This window comes from Psammomys obesus, unplaced genomic scaffold, assembly GCF_907164565.1.
Source record: "Psammomys obesus unplaced genomic scaffold, mPsaObe1.curated_primary_1811, whole genome shotgun sequence".
Classification (NCBI taxonomy): Eukaryota; Metazoa; Chordata; class Mammalia; order Rodentia; family Muridae; genus Psammomys; species Psammomys obesus.
The window spans coordinates 10,258,936-10,277,354 of record NW_026596152.1 but is presented as its reverse complement, the minus strand read 5'-3'; the positions used below and the strand labels follow the sequence as shown (position 1 = coordinate 10,277,354).

The 18,419-nt window shown below is 44.6% G+C and overlaps 1 protein-coding gene across 3 annotated transcripts in view; it reads left to right on the top strand.

Annotated features, from left to right (window-relative positions):
• The window catches only part of Mprip (myosin phosphatase Rho interacting protein), a 123,322-nt gene that overhangs the window by 25,208 nt on the left and 79,695 nt on the right, over positions 1–18,419 (top strand). For all 3 annotated transcript variants that reach the window (XM_055594225.1, XM_055594223.1, XM_055594224.1), the window contains exons 2-3: positions 7,501–7,578; positions 9,351–9,416. In XM_055594225.1, the coding sequence (XP_055450200.1) occupies positions 7,501–7,578; positions 9,351–9,416 (144 nt within the window). The remainder of the gene's footprint in view (positions 1–7,500; positions 7,579–9,350; positions 9,417–18,419) is intronic.

The window sequence follows — 18,419 nt, the reverse complement described above, 5'->3', positions numbered from 1 at the left end:
GATAGATAGATAGATAGATAGATAGATAGATAGATAGATAGATAGATTGATTTATTTATTTTATGTATATGAGTGTTCTATCTGCATGTCCATCTGCATGCCAGAAGAGGACATCAGATCCCAGTAAAGATGGTTGTAAGCCACCATGTGGTTGCTGGGAATTGAACTCAGGACCTCTGGAAGAGAAGACAATGCTCTTAACTGGAACCATCTTTCCAGCCCCTCTGCTCTGCTTTTTATTATTTCTTGCCATCAACTACGTTTTTTGTTTTTGTTTTTTGTTTGTTTGTTTGATTTATTTTGTTTTGGTTTTTGAGACAGGGTTTCTCTGAGTAGCCTTGGCTGTCCAGGAACTAGCTCTGTAGACCAGGCTGGCCTAGAACTCAGTGAGAGCCACTTGCTTCTGCCTCCCAAGTGCTGGGATTAAAGGGGTGTGCCATTGCCAGCTGGTGTCTTTTTGATTTTTTAATATAGGCATGTAGATTTATCAGTGTACCTCATAGGACTGCTGTCAACCTGTCCCAGGGGTTTTGTTGTATATTGTGTTTATATTTTCATTCAGTTTCAGGGACTTTTTCTCATCAATTTATTTAATCACTTTACAGCCTGATCCTCCTCACTTTACAGCCTGATCCTTTACCTCTCTCTCCTCACCCACTAGTCTCACCCTCACACGCTCTTCCCCCCCACTTTCCCCTCACTTTCTCTGAGAAGGGGAGCGCCCCCCACCCCATGGGACTAATCCACCCTAGTACAATCAAGTCACAGCAGGACTAAGCTCATCCTCTTCCACTGAGATCAGGAAAGGCAGCCCAGCTGGGGGAAAGAGATCCAACGGCAGGGAACAGAGTCAGAGGCAGCCCCTAATCTAATTGTTAAGGAGCCCACATGATGTAGGGGGCCTAGGTCCAGCCTATGCATGCTCTTTTTTTGGTGGTTCAGTCTATGAACACCCATGGTCCCAGGTTGTTCTGTAGGTCTTTTTTTTTGGTGCCCTTGACTTTCTCTGGCTCCCTCAATCCTTCCTCCCTCTCTTCCACAAGACTCCTAGAACTCGGGCTGTTCTTTGGTTGTGGCTCTCTGCATCTGTTTCCATCAGCTGATGGAGGAAGCCTTTCCAAAGACATGCTAGACTCCTGTCTATGATCATAGCATGTTATTATTAAGTGTCAGGAGTTGGCCATTTCACATGGGGTGGGTTTCACGTTGGGCCAGTCATTGGTTGGCCTTTTACTCAATTTCTCTTCCATCTTTATCTGTATACCACTCACAGGCAGGACAAATTTTGGGTTGAAGGTTTTATGGGTGGATTGGTGTTTTCCTCCCTCTACTGGAAGTCCCTACTGGCTACAGGAAGTGGTGATTTTGGTCTCTATATCCTCCTCTGCTAGGGTCACACCCATAGATTCCCAGGATCCTCTTCCATCCCAGAGATGCCTTCCTCACCGATTTCTGTTCTCTCTCCTAGTCCCCATCTCCCTGAATCTGATCCTGACCCTGTTACCCTCTCCAATCCCTTTCCCAACTAGTTTCCTCCATCCGTCCACTTCCGATGTCTGTATTTTCCCCCCCTTCTGAGTGAGATTCAAGCATCTTCTCTTGGGCCCTCTGTGTTACTTAAGTTCTTTGGGTCTGTGGATTGTAGCGTGGCTATCCTGTACTGTATGGCTAATAGCCACATGCCATGCGTGCTTTTCTAGGTCCGGGTTACCTCACTCAGGATATTTTCTAGTTCCATCTATTTGCCTGCAAATTGCATGACGTCTTTGTTTTTAAAAGCTGAGTAGTATTCCATTGTATAAATGTACCACATTTTCTTTATCCATTCTTTGGTTGAATTTCCAGTTTTTGGCTTTTAACAAATAAAACTGCTATGAACACAGTTGAGCAACTCTCCTTGTGATACGGTGGAACATCTTTTGGGTATATGCCCAAGCGTGGTATAGTTCAGTCTTGAGGTAGAACTATTCACAGTTTTCTGAGAAACTGCCAAAGTGGTTGTACAAATTTGCACTCCACCAGCAATGGAGGATTGTTCCCTTTTTTCCACATCCTTGCTGTCATGTGCTGTCATGTGCGTTTTTGATCTTAGCCATTCTGAAGGGTGTAAGATGGAATCTCAGGAGTCGTTTTGATTTGCATTTCTTTGATGATTAAGGACATTGAACATTTCTTTAAATGCTTCTCAGCCATTAGAGATTCCTCAGTTGAGTATTCTGTTTAGCTTAGTACTCCATTTTTCTAAACTGGGTTACTTGATTAGTTGGTGTTTAATTTCTTGAGTTCTTTATATATTTTGATTATTAGCCCTCTGTTGAATGTAGGATTGGTGAAAATCTTTTCCCATTCTGTAGGCTGCTGTTTTGTCTTATTGTTAGTGTCCCTTGCCTTGTAAAAGTTTTTTGGTTTTATGAGGTTCCATTTATTAATTGTTGATCTTAGTGCTTGAGCTGTTGGTGTTCTGTTCAGGAAGTGGTCTCCTGTACCAATGCATTCAAGACTATTCCTCACTTTCTCTTTTATCAGATTTAGTGTATCCAGTTTTATGTTGAGGTCTTTGATCCACTTGGATTTGAGTTTTGTGCAGGGTGATAGATACGTATCTATCTGGATTCTTCTACATGCAGACAACCAGTTAGACCAGCACTATTTGTTGAAGATGCTTTCTTTTTTCTATTGTATGGTTTTGGTTTCTTTGTCAAAAATCAAGTGTCTGTAAATGTGTAGGTTTATTTCTGGGTCTTTGATTAAATTTTATTGATCAACCTGTCTGTTTTTTGCCAATACTATGCAGTTTTTATTATAATTGCTCTGTAGGGCAGCTTGAAATCAGGATGGTGATACCTCGAGAAGTTCAGGATTGTTTTAGCTATTTTTTATTTTACCATATGAAGTTGAGAATTGCTCTTTCAAGATCTATAAAGAATTGAGTTGGATTTTTATGGAAATTGCATTGAATCTGTAGATTACTTTTGATAAGTTGACAGTTTTTACTAAGTTAATCCTACTGATCCATGAGCAGCATGGGAGATCTTTCCATCTTCTGGTATCTTCAACTTCTCTCTTCAAAAGACTTGAAGTTTTTGTCAAACAGGTCTTTCACTTGCTTGATTTCTTCTTTGACCCACTCATTATTCAGTAATAAATTGCTTAATCTCCATGAATTTGTATATTTACTAGAGATCTATTTGCTGTCAATTTTAATTTCTGTAGCATTGTGACAAGATAGCGTACAAAGAGTGATTTCAGTCTTTTTGAATTCATAAAGTTTTGTTTTGTGTCCCAGGATGTGGTCTATTTTAGAACAGCTAATGTGCTGCTGAGTAGAATGTGTATTTGGAATTTGGGTGGAATATTCTCTAGATATCTGTTAATTCCATTTGATATATACCCGTTAATTCTGATGTTTTTGTCTTTATTTTTTGTTCACATGGTCCGTCTATTGGAGAAAGTGGGGTATTAAAATGGAGTACTCACTAGTAATGAGTGACAATGTGTGTCTCTAAACCCAGTAATATATTTTGTTTGTTTTGTTTTTTGAGACAGGGTTTCTCTGTGTAGCTTTGGCTGTCTTGGACTTATTTTGTAGACTAGGCTGCCTTTAACTCATAGAAATCCACCTGAGTGCTGGGACTAAAGGCATACACCACCACGCCTGGCTTAGAAATAGCTTTTTAATGAAAGTGGGTGCCTCAGAGTTTGATATGTTTAAGGTAGTAATGTCTTCTTGGTTGACTACTACCTTGATAGAATGAAGTATCCTTCTTTATCTCTTCTGATTAGTTTTAGTTTGAAGTCTTATTTTCTCAGATATTAGTATGATGATGCTTTCTTGCTTTCTCGTTCCCGTTTGATTGGAGTACTTTTATCCATCCTTTAAGACGGTGCCTATTTAAAAATATGCGTTTATGATTTCTTGGTCATCAGTGAGAAGAGAATAGCCTTAAGCTCTTTTCTCCTTAATTTCATTATGTTGTTTCTTTGTTTCTTCTTCAAATTGAATTCTTTGAGGAAGTAGTGATTCTTTTAAATTCTATATCTTGGAATTCATGTAGGTAATTCCTATAGGACATACAGGTTTTTAGAGAGAAGATACTGGCATAGTCTTTGATATTGTTGTTATTTTTGTGATGAGATTTGGCACGTGGACTTCTTTTGTTAGTTCTGGGTCTCTTATGGACAAAAGAAAGGCCATTCAAGTGATTTGGGGCATAGAGATTGTAAATGACTTGTGTGAAATGAAGTCAAGTAGAGAAAATGGACTGGAGTGGTATATGCCATGTGCCTCCTGGTCCACACCTGGAGTGTGAGAGTGTCCTGTGGTTTGGGAGATAGTGGGGAGGGTCCTAGCACAAGACTAGAGATCTTTTGTGGTACAGGCAAGGGGGGCCAGAATAGGCTCGTACACTAGCCTGGTACCAGGCTAGATCTGGCGGTAGAAAAGGTATGTTTGAGGATATCAAGGGGACTCAACAGTCAAGACCATGGAGGCAGACCTGGGGAGGTCTGGATACCAAGTAGGGTGATTACAAGTGGCACAGGAGGGAGCTATGGGTGGCTATAGGTAGAGCAGGTCTTGGGGAAACCTAGAGGTTGACTTGAGCACAGGAGGGGATGGTTTGATTAGGCAGGGCCATATAGAATGTGGGACCCAGTGGAAGCCTAGAACTTGGATGCTGCATAATCACTGGTACCTGGACTGGGCTGGGTCACTGGTATGAGACCTGGGCTAGAGCTAATGGTTGTAGTAAAGGCATAGATAGTTTGGGGTAGGGGAACAACTCACTGGGACCCGGAGGAGGATGCATGCTTTTAAAAATGGCTTTATTAAGTTCAAGGCCGGCTTACTCTACAGAGTGAGTTCCAGGACAAGACTAGACAGAGAAACTTTCTCAAAAAAAAAAAAAAAAAAAGGCAAATAAAATGGCTGTATTAAGGTTAATGCATGTAATTAAAATGTTTAAAGTACACAACTTAGTGATTTTGGTTATTTCAAGAGATGGAGTTGTCATCATGGTCACCCCACATCCTTTACTAACTATCTAATAAGCTGCTCTCTGTCTCTTGAGATTTGCCTTTCTTCCCTGCCTTCTCTTTCTGGAGCCATAGTTCATACTCTGGACCTATGCTTCCCTGCCTGCCTACTGGAAACCCTTTCCTAAAGATACCAGTATCTGTGATGGTGGCCCAGAAAATACTAGTAGGTCTTTAGTATGTAGTATATGGCCATGCAAAGTAGGCTTGGACAGAGGTTTACTGAGTGAATAATGATGCCAGTGAGTACTTGAGCCAGGGATGCCTGGGTGTTGAGGATATTTGCACCAATTACTAAGGTCCCCATTGTCTCCTTAGGAAGGTCATGCATATATAATGTCACCCTAAAGCCCTGCAACAATAAACCAAAAAGATGCCCCACAATCACAATGGGTAGCCTGTTGACCAGATCCAACAGGTAGGAGATATGAGGACCACTCAGATGGAGGCGAAGAGGGCCAGGTGGATCAGGATATACAGGGTTCAGGGATATACGGGGATATACAGGTTCAGGATATACAGGCCCCAACTCTGGTTTTTCTGTGCCGTGGCTAGTCCAGCGACAGTGTGTGCTCAATGTGTTTATGGGGAGAAGGGAATATGTTCAGCTGGCTGGTCACTGTTAGTGTCCATTTAGGTCTTGGGCCTCCTGCCAATACTCGTGCATTCCATCAAAGCAAAGTTTTGTCATTCTTCCAGCAAGCAGCCTGCGCCTATCCCAACTCACATCTCTTTCTTCCCACTCAGCTCAGGGGAAAAGTCAGAGTTTGGGGGCGTTGTTAAGGATTGCAAAGAAGCCAAAAAAGGGGAGGATTCTTGGCCTAGCCTGGAGGCTGTGTGACCCTTCAGCAAGCAGCTCGCCCTTTCTTGAGTCACAGATTCCACAGCTAAATGGGGTGGTGTGATGGGGCCTCCCAGTTTGCAGATAAGCATTATCAAGAGCCTCTCTTTCCTGTGGCTTATCCAGATATCATTGGGTAGATGCAGTGAGAGGATTTGGATTTTCTTATGACTGCCCCCTAAATGGCAGAAGGAACATTGGTTCAGTTCAGTTGTCCCTTTGCCAACCCCTTCTCACCAACTGGATGTAGTTGTAAAGGATAGAACCATAGTGTGTCCATTCCTATAAGCACATTGTACTTGCCAGGTCTCCAGGGTGGGAGGTGCTTTAGGCAGTAAAAGTAGAGCCATGCCAAACATTTGTTGAGGTTTTATAGGCCAGACACTGTGATTGTTTTTTCATGTAGTTTTATTTAGGTCTAGTTCACATGCTATAAAGTTCATTCTTTTAAATTGTAGAGTTCTCTAGATTTATCATGTTTATAGTACTCTATAACAATCTCCAGTATCTCATCCCAGAACATTTTTATCACTTTCTGAAGAAACCCAACGCCTTTTCCCCATTCCCCTGGGTAACCATCCTGTCTTCTGTTCTTTGGATTTGCCTGTTCCAGATAGTCCGTGTGAACAGGACGATATAGTATGTAGGTCTTTGTGTCTCACTGGTTTCAACTGTACAATGCTCCTGAGGTTCAAATTCTTTTTGTGTGCGTCAGAACCTCTGTCGTGTCATGCTGTGCAGTCAGTTTGTGGGTGGACTACAGATCTTTCGACTGTTTGCCGTCTGTGAGCGTGTCCGTCGTTAGGCCCTGGACAGCTAAGAGCGGTCTCGGATGCCGCAGTGCACGCTTTTGTTTGTGCAGCTTCCTCACGTGTGTGTACCCAGCAGTGGAATCTCTGGCACTCCCCGTTGCTTAGCTGTATGTTCAACCTTTTCCAAACTGCCGGGCTGTGCTCCAGCTGCAGCATTTTGTTCCCTGTACTCGCTTACTTTGTTGACAGTCTCATTCTGCAGCCCTGGTTGACCTGGAACTCATGGTAATCCTCCTGCCTCAGCCTCCGAGCCACCTCACCGGGCTTCTGGTTTTCACCTGCATTATCACAGAAACTTCATGAGACAGAGTTAAAACTGTTGATATTCTGGTTTTCAACCACTCAGTGGAAAGTTGAAGTCCAGAGGTTTCCTTGCTGTTGGCGGCACCTAGGCACTAATGAATCTTAGGCCAGTGTCAGATTTGATCTCTACCAGACTCTGCTTTATGCCTTCAGGATGGGGGCTGGGAGCTATGTCATTTACACTCAATACCTGCCATTCAATATGGCACATTCATCGAATAAAGTGTCACCCCTTCCTATCTTGGTGTTTGTTAGGAACTTGACAGAGGTGCCTTGTATGGCTAAGGGTTCTTTTGCTCTGTAGGTTTTCAGATCCTCTTAGGGTTCTGTGTTCCCCTAAGCACACCACAAGCTGTAGAACCCTGAGACCTTTTAAACTCGGCATCTATTCTAATACTTAGAATGTGTTGGGGAGTAGGAGCTGACATCCTTCCTGTTTGTCAATTTGCCCTGTCCTCTTGTCCTCTGGCCCAGTGCTGCTGATGACTTGCCATCCTTTTTCTCTTCTAGGCAAAACCCATTTATGGTGGCTGGCTGCTCCTGGCTCCAGATGGCACTGACTTTGACAACCCAGTGCACCGGTCACGGGTAAGAATACCTGAAATAATTCTAGGAGTGGAAAGAACCAGGAGGTCCATTTGAGAGCAAATTGGTGAAATTAGGGCTGGAGACAAGACGTAAACACTGGAACCTGGTGACAAAGTCAGCAGGGGTCCAACATTTTTTGAACTCTGAGATTTCAGAAAGTTCTGCTTCTGTATATGTAGAGTCTTTGTTTCAAAATGTGCCATTCTTGTATGAGTGTCACTTATTGTGGTTCATCTGGACTCTTTGAAAACAGTCAAATGGAAAAGGCAAAAGCAATTCAGTACATCTTTGCAACATGTTGATCTAGCTTGCAGGTCCTTCAGAGCCAAGGCCGCTCCCTCTGGAGCCGGTGCTTAATCCTAATAAAGGACAAATAAAGTCCTAATAAAGGGCTTGAGGCCTGGATGGCTGTGCTCTCTGAGTAAGCCTTACACCATCTTACCTCCTGGGTATAGGTCTCTTCTGGAACAAATGATAGATAAACCTGCATTTTGCTGACCAGAGGCTTGCTCATTCCCTGGGCAACCTGTTGGGAATTCAGCTCCAGTTAGAGTATCTTTTCCATACCCTTTCTTTATACACTTGCCTCAGCTCTGCTCATCCCGCCTCACCTTGACAGGGCCTCACAAATACATGCTCTGGCCTGCAGAACTAGTGGCATTGTTTCTGGCCCTTGGGCGCTCTTGAGTAGATTCTGATTTCAAAGATAACACATAGGAACCTTGGAAATGATTTTGGAAAACAGATGCCAGTAGCCTATTCTGGAACTCCAACCTGGAAGCAGTGCTAGTGGGTCCTCTCTGAGTAGTCCCTTGAATTTTGTTCTTAACCCCTGGGTGGCCAGCAGTTCCGACTAAAATGCAGTACACAGGGCCAAGTGACTTTCCTGTCTCTACTAAAATTTCAGAACTGCTGTTTCTGCTCCTAATGAAAAAGTTGTTATTTTAAAATTTATTATTTTGTTCTATAGCAAAGAAACATACATACATATAGTTAATTCTGTGGGTTTAGTGCTAGTCAAAATTTACCTGTTACTGTACTTTTTGAAATGTTGAGAATAGAACCTCAAGTCCTTCTGAAATCAACTAGAGGGGTATGGGTGGGAGCCATTCCTGTTTGTGAGTCATCATTGAGGCTTATGGGGTAGACAAGACCCTTCACCCAGAAAGATGGTGTGTATATTTTGTCCTTTTCATTCCAGCTCTCAATGGTGTTTGACCATGGTAACAACACCTCTGGAGGCTTGGCCTTTGTTGGGGTTCTTCTCTGTTTGATTTTTGTTAGTTTGTTCCACTGCTGTTGGATTCTTCAGCCTTGGCTGTCTGCTCCCTGTTCCTTGGAAATCCCAAGATCAACCCATTTCATACAATTTCCCAGACTCTCTTGGGAGGGATACTGTCGGTGTCCCTGTATCCCCAGGTTACTCTAGATCACAGAAGATCATTCACCCATTAAGTCAACAGACACTATGAAAACTCTATTTCTGGCTGCCTATAGCAATACAGAAAAATGGCCACATATAGTTTGTACTCCAACTTTAAAGGCCTCGTTGGGCATGTGGAAGCACTAGTCATCTGATTAGGGCCACGTCCTTACCCCACCTGGCTAATGAATCGCTGCGCTTATGTCCCCGGTCTCTCCTCCTACCCTCTACCCCAGAAGTTGAAGCCTCGGAGCCAGCATTCCGTAGATTCTGTGTGTCAGCTATTGGGATTCTACAGTTGAGACCCAGGGCTAGGGTACCTGACCCCCAACTCTGTGCTCTGTTGCAGAAATGGCAACGTCGATTCTTCATCCTTTATGAGCATGGCCTCTTGCGATACGCGCTGGATGAGATGGTAAGTGTCCTCACTGTCCCTGCTCCTACTCCCCAGGCTCCTCAGGTGTGGCACTTGGTACTGCTGGCCACATCGTGTTTCAGTCTTCTGTTGGGGAGTCTGGAGTGTTCTAAAGGACTTGTAGTGGTAGGCAGAAAATGCTGTGCCAATCCAGACGTTGTACTCAAGGCGGCGGCTGTCGTCGCCGCTGCTGCTGCTGCTGCTTTTCTCTTTCCCCCCCCCCCCCTTTTTTTTTTTAGCAGTTGTTGGTGAGAGTAAGCAATAAGGAAGGAAGTCACTTTTGTTCAAGTTTAGGGAAAGTGAGGGTAAAGTCTTAGGTGTTAGTAGGGTTTGCACAGGTGGTGTTCCTGCAGACCCGAGCGGAGAGAGAAGGCTTAAGTCCTGTCTTCCAGGGCTGTCCCACCTCATCTTGGTGTAGGTTTTTATCAGCTGCCACCTGAGGTCTCTAGGCCTGTGGTCAGAGGGGTGAGCTTCTTTCTGCTTTTCCTGGTTTTCTACCTGCATCATGGGTGGGGCAAGTGCTTGCTCTTCCTCTAGACCAGACCACAAGTACAACAGACTCTCTCTATTTCTGCCCATGTCACCTCCCTTTTCTCTCACAGATATTTCTCTCCTAAATGAAGCTTTGACGCCTTCTCCTTTGCCATTTGAGGAGATAAATGTTTGCGAGTGTGCTCTTGTGGCACCTGTGAAGACTGTGGCCACATGGGAAAGTCTAGTCATGTTGTTTCAAGTGGATTGGCCCACTTGCTGTATCCAGAGCCTGTTTCTTCACTGTCATGCTATGGTACTCTGGAGTGTGAGATAACTATTTCCAGGGACTTTCCAGAAGGTGAATTCGCTAGAATTGGAGAGGTAATCATTACCGTTCACATGTGCCTAGGCAGGTCCTTTTCTACCTGTGCTTTCTGATGAGGCTTTTCACTCTTTTTATTCAGAGACCATTAGTGGGCACTAATTACCTGTTGCCTTCTCTCTCTTTCCCCCTCTCCTTCTCTCTCCTTCCCTCTTCCTCTATCTGTCTGTTTCTATCTCTCCCTCTGTCATGCATACACATTTCTGTAATAGCTGTCACCTCATTGGTTGCTTAAGGTTTTTCTCCCCATTGTTCTTTTGATGAGCATAAAAATGAACCGTAGAGAGTTTTGCTAAAGAGCCATCTGTGAGCCAGAGTGGTATGAAGTGAGCCCCAAGTAACCCCTCTAGAGAAAGGAACAGGTAGACATCCATGATGCTTTTCTGCCAGCTCAGGAGACATGCAGGGCAGACTCCACTCCTCTTTTGGTGCTCTCTGTCTTAGCTGTTACATGAGTGGCACATCTGGGGTAGGAGTTTGTCTCCCATAAGCCCTGTTCTTAAGTGCTGTAACTAGTGAAGAGTGATGGATCTTCCAGAGGTCACTGCATTATATTCTTGTTGGGCTCAAGACATGAATATCTGAAAATCTGCAGGGATTTTTTTTACTTAGGTCCAGCTGAAGTCTAGAAGAATTCATTATTGCATCATTCAGTTTGGGCGTCAGCATAAACTGCTCCCCTAAAAATCACTTCTTGGTAACTAAGACAGTGGAGCCAGGTGTGCTGACACCTTGTCCTTAGTGTCTCCAGCAAGCTGCAGTGAAGGCGTGATCAAAAACAACTTGGGAAAGAAAGGCTTTCTTTGGCTTCAGGTATTGATCATATTCCATCATTAAGGGAAGCCAAACAAGGAACTTAAGCAGGGCAGAAACCTGGAGACAGGAACTGAAGCAGAGATCAGTGAGGAACACTGCTTACTGACTTGATCCCAGTTTTCTCTTTTGTACAACACAAGACCACCTGCCCAGGGTGGCACTGCCCACAATGGGCTGTCCTCTTTTACATTAGTCATTCATCAAGGAAATGCCCTACAGGCTTGCCTACGGGCCAGTCTGATGGAGGCATTTTTAAAATTATGCTTCTTTCTTCTCAGATGACTCTTACTACCTTGAAATTGAAAAAGTAAAATAAGATATTCAACATATAGAGTGTGAGCCAAGGCAAAGGTGACTCTGTCAGGGCTGTGAGAAACAAAAGAAGGAAAGACTTGAAGAGAGGCTAGTGAGGGGACATCCAGGTCCAAACATTTTTTTTTTTTTTTTTTTTGTACATGGGCCATTTTCTAGTACATGGCCTGGAACTGGAAAACTAACCATGTAGTCATTTGCTGCTTTTCTACCATACCTCTGAGAATGAAGTGGTAAAACCAGCAGTGGCAATCATGTTGAAATGTCTTCTACAGTATCACTTTGGGCTTGTAAGATTCCCTGTTGCATCAGGAAGCTCACATAAAAGAAAGCTACAAAGGAGGCCATCAGGATCAAGACCAGGTTTCAGGAGTTAGTCAGGGTATTTCAGTAGAAGGAAGGCCTAGTCAGGAAGTAGCATGAGGGTTCTCGTAGGGACTGAGGGTGAAGGGAGCTTACCCCTGCCCTCTGGTCTGCATTAAGTCAGGGTTTACCCTTTGTGACCATTCCTGAGACAAGAAGAGATGTGCTCCTCTGCTACCATCTCTTCTGCCTGTTTGGTGGGGTTCTGAGTCCAGTGCTTGCTCATGTGGCTGAGCCCCAGCAAAAAAAAGTTTTCCCCTGTGTTCTTTTGAACATGTGCTTCAGTAGAGTTAGTATGCCTCAAGGCTATGTGCTAAATATGTGGTGCCATCTTTGATTGAGACAACTAGAGCAAAGATACTATTGGTGTATATTGGTGAGAGCTCGAGGATGCAGAAGACATTTCTCACAGCAAGGATTAGCTTCAAGTGCCCAGGATAAGAAAGTTTGAATGATTTGGCCAGTAGCTTACTCACTTTTTTTTTTTTTTTAACTTAAAAATGTTTGATTTGTAAGATACAGGACTCACCTACTTGTTTCCTTGAGTGGGTTACTAGATGACAGGCTAGGGCTATCTTACAGCCTTTGTTCATCTTGAGGGCTTCTGTAGGGTTCAATCAGGGTTCACTCACACCTATATTTCCTATGGCGTTCATGATGCCTGTGCAATGTCCCCATCCGGGTGCTTCTGTCCAAGAACAGCATCGAGCAGTATATAACTGCTTCTGGTCCTCCTGTCTTGCCTGGCTGAAGTCCAGCCCTCACTGGTAGCCTGCCCATCCCAGCTGACGGGCTGCAACATTAATTTGTAGCACTTTATGGCTGGCATGGCTGGTTTTCTTTATGGCTGGTTAACACTCAGTCACAATCTGTTTCAAATTGTTATTACCCTGTTATACATTATACTGTTTTTTTTTTCTTTCTTTTAACTGCTTTCTTACCGGCCAGACTACGGTTTTCCCCTGTGGTTGGAGGTCTTAATAATTCTTCCCATGTTGTTTGGGTGGGGTCCAGTGGACCAGGCATAGCAAGATGTGTGGAGGTGGGCCTCACTGGCTGTGGTGAACTGGAGGAAAAATGGGCTAGGAATCGGTAGAATGTGATGGCTTTGAATGGCTCTCTGCAAAAGGGGGAAATGACGGTGTCCAGAGAACTCTAAGGAATGGTAGAAGAAGGGCGAGGCTGTGAAGAAACAGGTGAATATTGAATGGTTACAGTGTGCCCTCAGGAGGTGGGTGTTGGTACTAGCTCTGGGTGCCGTGGGACTCTAGCTGGCTAAAAAGGCAAGCCAGTTCAGGTCCCAGGTTTGACCATTGAATTTCCAAATATAGCTCAAATGGCACTCACTTTTTATAATCTCTCTTTCTTTGGGGTTAGGTTTCAATCTCCACCGTATTCACAAGTAGTGTGTGAGTGGTAAGTGTAGAGGTGAGGCAGGTTTCCCTAAAAAAACAGAGAAGCTTCCAGAGTATTTGTTGAGTCAAGGGGCACGGTAGTCCACAGACAAGGTGGAACCTGAAGAGGCTAGGCCTACTGTTTTTTCAGGAGAGGACAAGAAAGGAACCTGGAAACCTCATTGTTGCTAACTTTTGCTTTTACTTCATGTCTGGGTCTTATAGGAACTGATATAAGACTACAGGAGTGCTTGCATTTGGCAGGAGGTTCTGGGCACAATAGTGAGTGGGCTTGTTTTCTTCCCTTGCCTGCATACAAGTTAGGCAAACAGATGGTCAAGTGCTTTGTTGTTTTTTATTGTGGTAAAACACTCGTAACGTAAAACTCTCCGAGCACAAAGCGCATCAGGTGACAGCCATCACCATCCAAGCATATGAAAACTGTGTCACCTTCGTAACAGAAATCATTCCCATTAAGACCCAGCCTTACCCCTTAGCCCCATTCTCCTGCTTGTGTTTCAGATTGCATCAAGAGCCTCTTACAAGTTGCTGTCCCTTACCAGAAATGTTTGGGTCAGATAATATTTTAGAATTTCTTTACATTTGGGGCTATTTGCATAGATATTATATGATGTCCTGAGGATGAGACCCAAGCAAAACTAGAAGAATCCTTTATGTTTAACCTATACCTTATAGACCCAGCCTAAAGGCAACCTTGTTTTTCTTGCATATGAATGTTGACTGTGCTCCATCATGGGGTTAGTGTGGAATTTTCTGCAAGTCAGAGCTTGATTATATTTTAGAGCATTTCAGATCTCAGGCTTTGTCTAAGTGGGCACTTTTTTTTCTCTTCTTTATTCTTCTCTCACACAACACATCTGGACTGCTTGTATCTAGGATATTGCACTCTTTCTCTGTCCTCAACACAGCTTGTTATGGTATGTTACAGCATGTGACAGCATTCCCTGCCCTTTTCACTGTGGTAGGTCCACTGTTCTTGAATCCCATCTGTTCTGAGACAACCTGTGGCTCTGCATGGAGTTCATTAGGTTGTGATACCTGTCCTGAAGCCAGGTGCAGTGCCAGGGACTATAGCATCTCTGTAGGGTTTTAGAGTCCCTGAGAGAGGCCAGTGAGGCCAGTGTACAGGAGGTTTGGGACTCTTGGGTCATGCTAACTTGGAGCTTCCTTGATGTAGAAGGTGAAGAAGTCCTTACAGCTTTGGAACAGCACCTTTTTAGGATTATCTAGCCACCTGTGAATGTATAAGTGCCATCAGACAGGGTCTCTGCCATGGTTCACCCTGGATGTCTGTCTTGTGTGTAGAGTGATGGTCTTGTCGGGGTCTCAGCAGACTGTGCTCATATTGGCTTGGGCTATATTAAAGGTATTTCTTGTAGGAGAGTCTCAGAGGTCACTTTGACTTTAGGACTTATGTCTACCTTTTTCTGGGCACATTTCTGCTACAATTGTTTCAAAGCCATGAGCAGTACTGCTAGGATGTCTAGGCCCTACAAAAGCCAAGGAGGGGCATCAGCACTTCTGCTGTTATTAGAAACTGGCAGCTGGGGTATTATTTCCTTTGCAGCTGACCTCCTAGACCCTGATTATGCTCAAAGCTATGGTTGCCCTGCATTAGAACCCCACACAGGGTGAGCCAAGAACCTCTGTAACCACTCTTGTGGTTTTTTTGGGGGAGGGTGGGGGTCGGGGATATGACATTTGAGAATGATATTTTAAGCTCTGGCTTGTTTTCTTTCTGCTCAGAGCTTTGCTGACCAGGCTACCTGAGCAGGTGAAAAAAGGGCTCTCCCCTGCTTTGTTTTGCTCCCCAGCTATGTCTCAGTCTGTAGTGACTATAATAGCTCTGGGAAACATCCTTGATAGAGGATAGACACATAATACTTAGAAAACCCCCTTTTGTAATGCTCAGGCTGTGGGGATTCAGGCATACCTATAATTGAACTCCATGCATGGTAAAACCATGATTAAAATACCTTGAGAGGCAGTGGGTAGTGGGAAGGCAGGCCAGTCTCTTAAGAGGAAAAGGGGACTCTTTGGTTGCCTCTGCTTGCTGTGGGTTTCAAGGGAGCAGCCTGCTGCTCAGCCTCCAGCTTGGTTCTTGTGTACATTTTATAGCTTGGTCTCCACAGTGGCATTGGCTGTGGATCAAGATTGGTACAGTCTCCTGAGAGTGATAGCCAGAGTTTCTAGCCATTACCTAACCCAGGTCTTCCGTGTTATAGACAGGAAGCGTAGTGGGAGGTGTGTGACTGAGATGGGGTCCTGGGGGCTGAACCACAGGTATGGGACGAGGCAGGAGTCCTAAGCAGCATCTTTGAGCAGCTCTCCTGGTGTAGAGGGAGGGCTGGCTGTTCTCATACAGGGCCAGTGCAGAACAGTTTGAAGGTTGTTTGTGGCTGTGGTGTAGATAGGCATCCCTTCAGAAGTCTGAATATAAAGGTTTAGTTTCTAGGGTGGCACTGATGAGAGATACAGGCCAAGGACCTTTAAAAGGTGGGATCAGTTTTTTAGGTCACAAGAATATTGCTACCAAAGGAATTGTAGTGCACCTGGTTTCTGCATTTTGGAGATATTACCACTGGCTCTAACACTGTCTTAGTTAGGATTTTATTGTTGTAAAGACACAGCATGACCACTACAACCTTTATAAAGGAAAACATTTAATTGGGGCTGGCTTACAGTTTCAGAGTTCGGTCCATTATTTATCATGGTGGGAAGCATGGCAACATGCAGACAGACATGGTGCTGGAGCTGAGAGTTCTACATCTTGATCCACGAGCCGCAGAGGGAGACTGTGTCCCGCACAGGGCAGAGCTTGGTCATGGGAGACCTCAGTGCTTGTCTTCCAACAAGGCTGCACGTACTTTAACTAGGCCATACCTCCTAAGAGTGCTACTCCCTATGGGCTAAGCATTCAAACACATGAGTCTTTGGCGGTCTTACCTATTCCAGCCACCACACACATACATCCCTACCATGATGTACCATCTTCACCAGAGGCTAAACCAATAAACCTTTAGAACTGAGTCTCAGCAAACTTTTCTTACTGAGGAAGTAGCTGGCCAGTGAGATGGCTCACTAGATAAAGAGCCTGTCATACAAGCCTGATGACCTGAGTTCAGAGCTCACAGAAAAGCCAGATATGATGATGTGTGTCTGTAAGTCTAGCACTCCCATATTGAACTTGAGCCAGTGAGCTTGGAATACACAGTACAGTGGGGAAAAAAAGACCCTGCCTCAAACAAGATGAAGGCAGAGTGACCACATTTCTACACACATTCACATACACACACAAAAAAAGTAGCCCATGTCAAGAATTTTGTTGCAGTGTTACAAAGCTCTCTGGTAAATGTACCTCTACTATGGGAGTCTTAAATGAACACCTTAAAGAGGGAAGCAATTAGAGAAAAAAGGGCAGGGACAGTAAGGTGCGCAGGCAGGGCCAGCTATAAGGGCTCAACTTATACAGATGGGCCACTAATGCTGAGAGGGGAGACAGGACACTGAGTCAGACCACATTCCCTCCTTCCTGGGTCCCTTATCCTCAGGATGCTTGCTGGAGCATGGAGAACTTTTATACTTCTGGGCATTCGCTTCAGGCAGCAAACACTTTGATGACTGACTGCATCTGCTCCAAAGGGTGCTATTGACGTGTACCTGTGTGGTGAGGTGAGCTTATCTCTTCTACCTTTTCAAGTTTCAGACTGCTGAAAGGTTGGTGACCTGGGGTACCTAGTGAGTTCCTTTCTGTCTTGAGGACCATCCACTGGCTCTATTTCCATCCTCAGTTCTATAGGTGGGGAAGAGAGTGCAGAAAACAACAGTAGTAGCTGTCCACCCAAGTCAGGATCATAGTTAGATCCCCAGTTACCCATCTCTTCTTTATAGGACAGCCTGTAGTTCCCTTGCAGGGAAGCTCCTGGGCAACATGGTACTATCTACCTGGCCTTTTGCTGTCCTTCCAGTTGTTAGATTGGTATGCAGGTGATGGGGGCAGTGGGAACAGCAGTAGTTTTATGTCTTTGTCAGTTATTGTTGGGAAACATGGGAAAGATGCATTGTGATTAGCACCTGGCCACTGCCTTTAGAGTACGGGTGGACTTTCCCCATAGCAGCCAAACTGTGCCCTGCAGGCTGTAATGGTTGACAGTTGTCTCCCTCCTGTACAGAGAAGAGTGCTTTAAAAGCTAATACCAGAGTTAATTGGCTAGGAAACTGACTAAGCAACAGCAGGGAAAGAGAACACAAAAAGCACATAGCGTGGAAGAAGCTAGGCCAAGTGACAAGTGCCAGGGTAGTCAAAAAATGAGCTTGCAATACCGTCAGGCAAGATGTGGTAGCGTGGAGGCTGCCAAATCTGGGGTAACTTTTGCCCCCTTTCCCCTTTTGGGTCTCCAAACTGGACCCCCCCCCCCTCAGGTGGCCCTTTCCTTTGACCTCAGCACCCCTGGCCATACTCTTTACTTTGGGCCTTCTATGAAGTAAATGATGTTGTCTATTTACACCATCATATAAACCTGTTCACCAAGGGCGCTGGTTGCCTGGAAGCTTAGGAAGCCAGTGTCAGTCTTCCTGTTCTCCCCACCTCTGAGCCCACTAGCATAAGAAATGCAGAGGAAGGCAAAGAGGATGGCTTTATGATAAAGAAAGCTCTCTGGATCCTGGAAGTAGATGTGCTCGAAGGCTCCTGGAGACGCAGGGAACAGTGTGGGGGTGAATCCTTATATTGTACCATGAGCTCTGTATGGAAGTATGTTGCAGTGGCTCATATAGGGTAGATATCAAGTGTGTACACAAGTGTGACACAACAGTTGTATAAATTTAATGTCCTGGAGTAGTATGGAGTTACTCTCTTTCAGTATTAGAGTTTAAGAATCAGGTCAAAGTGTAGATGACAGTTTCCCTTTGAGCCTCTGCTTTCTGCAGACCTCAGTCCCACTGCCTGCTATTGGCAGCTTGTGGTCCGTCCTTCTATCCCCATAGCTTGTCCTTTTCTCCTATGTCATTCCTCTCAGGCCTCCTTCTTCCAGGACCCTTAGGATTGCATTGAGGGATTTGCACTTAACATGCACAGTCTCCGGAGTGCATGAACCTTATTCAACCATACATGAAGAAGTCCTTAACTGACTGTGGGTACGTACCAGGGGGCAGAGGTAGGCATGTGTGCCTTTGGAGGTGACTACTCAGTCAGAGGGAGGTGCTTCAGAAACAGACAGTTTCCAAAGAGATGTTGGTAGT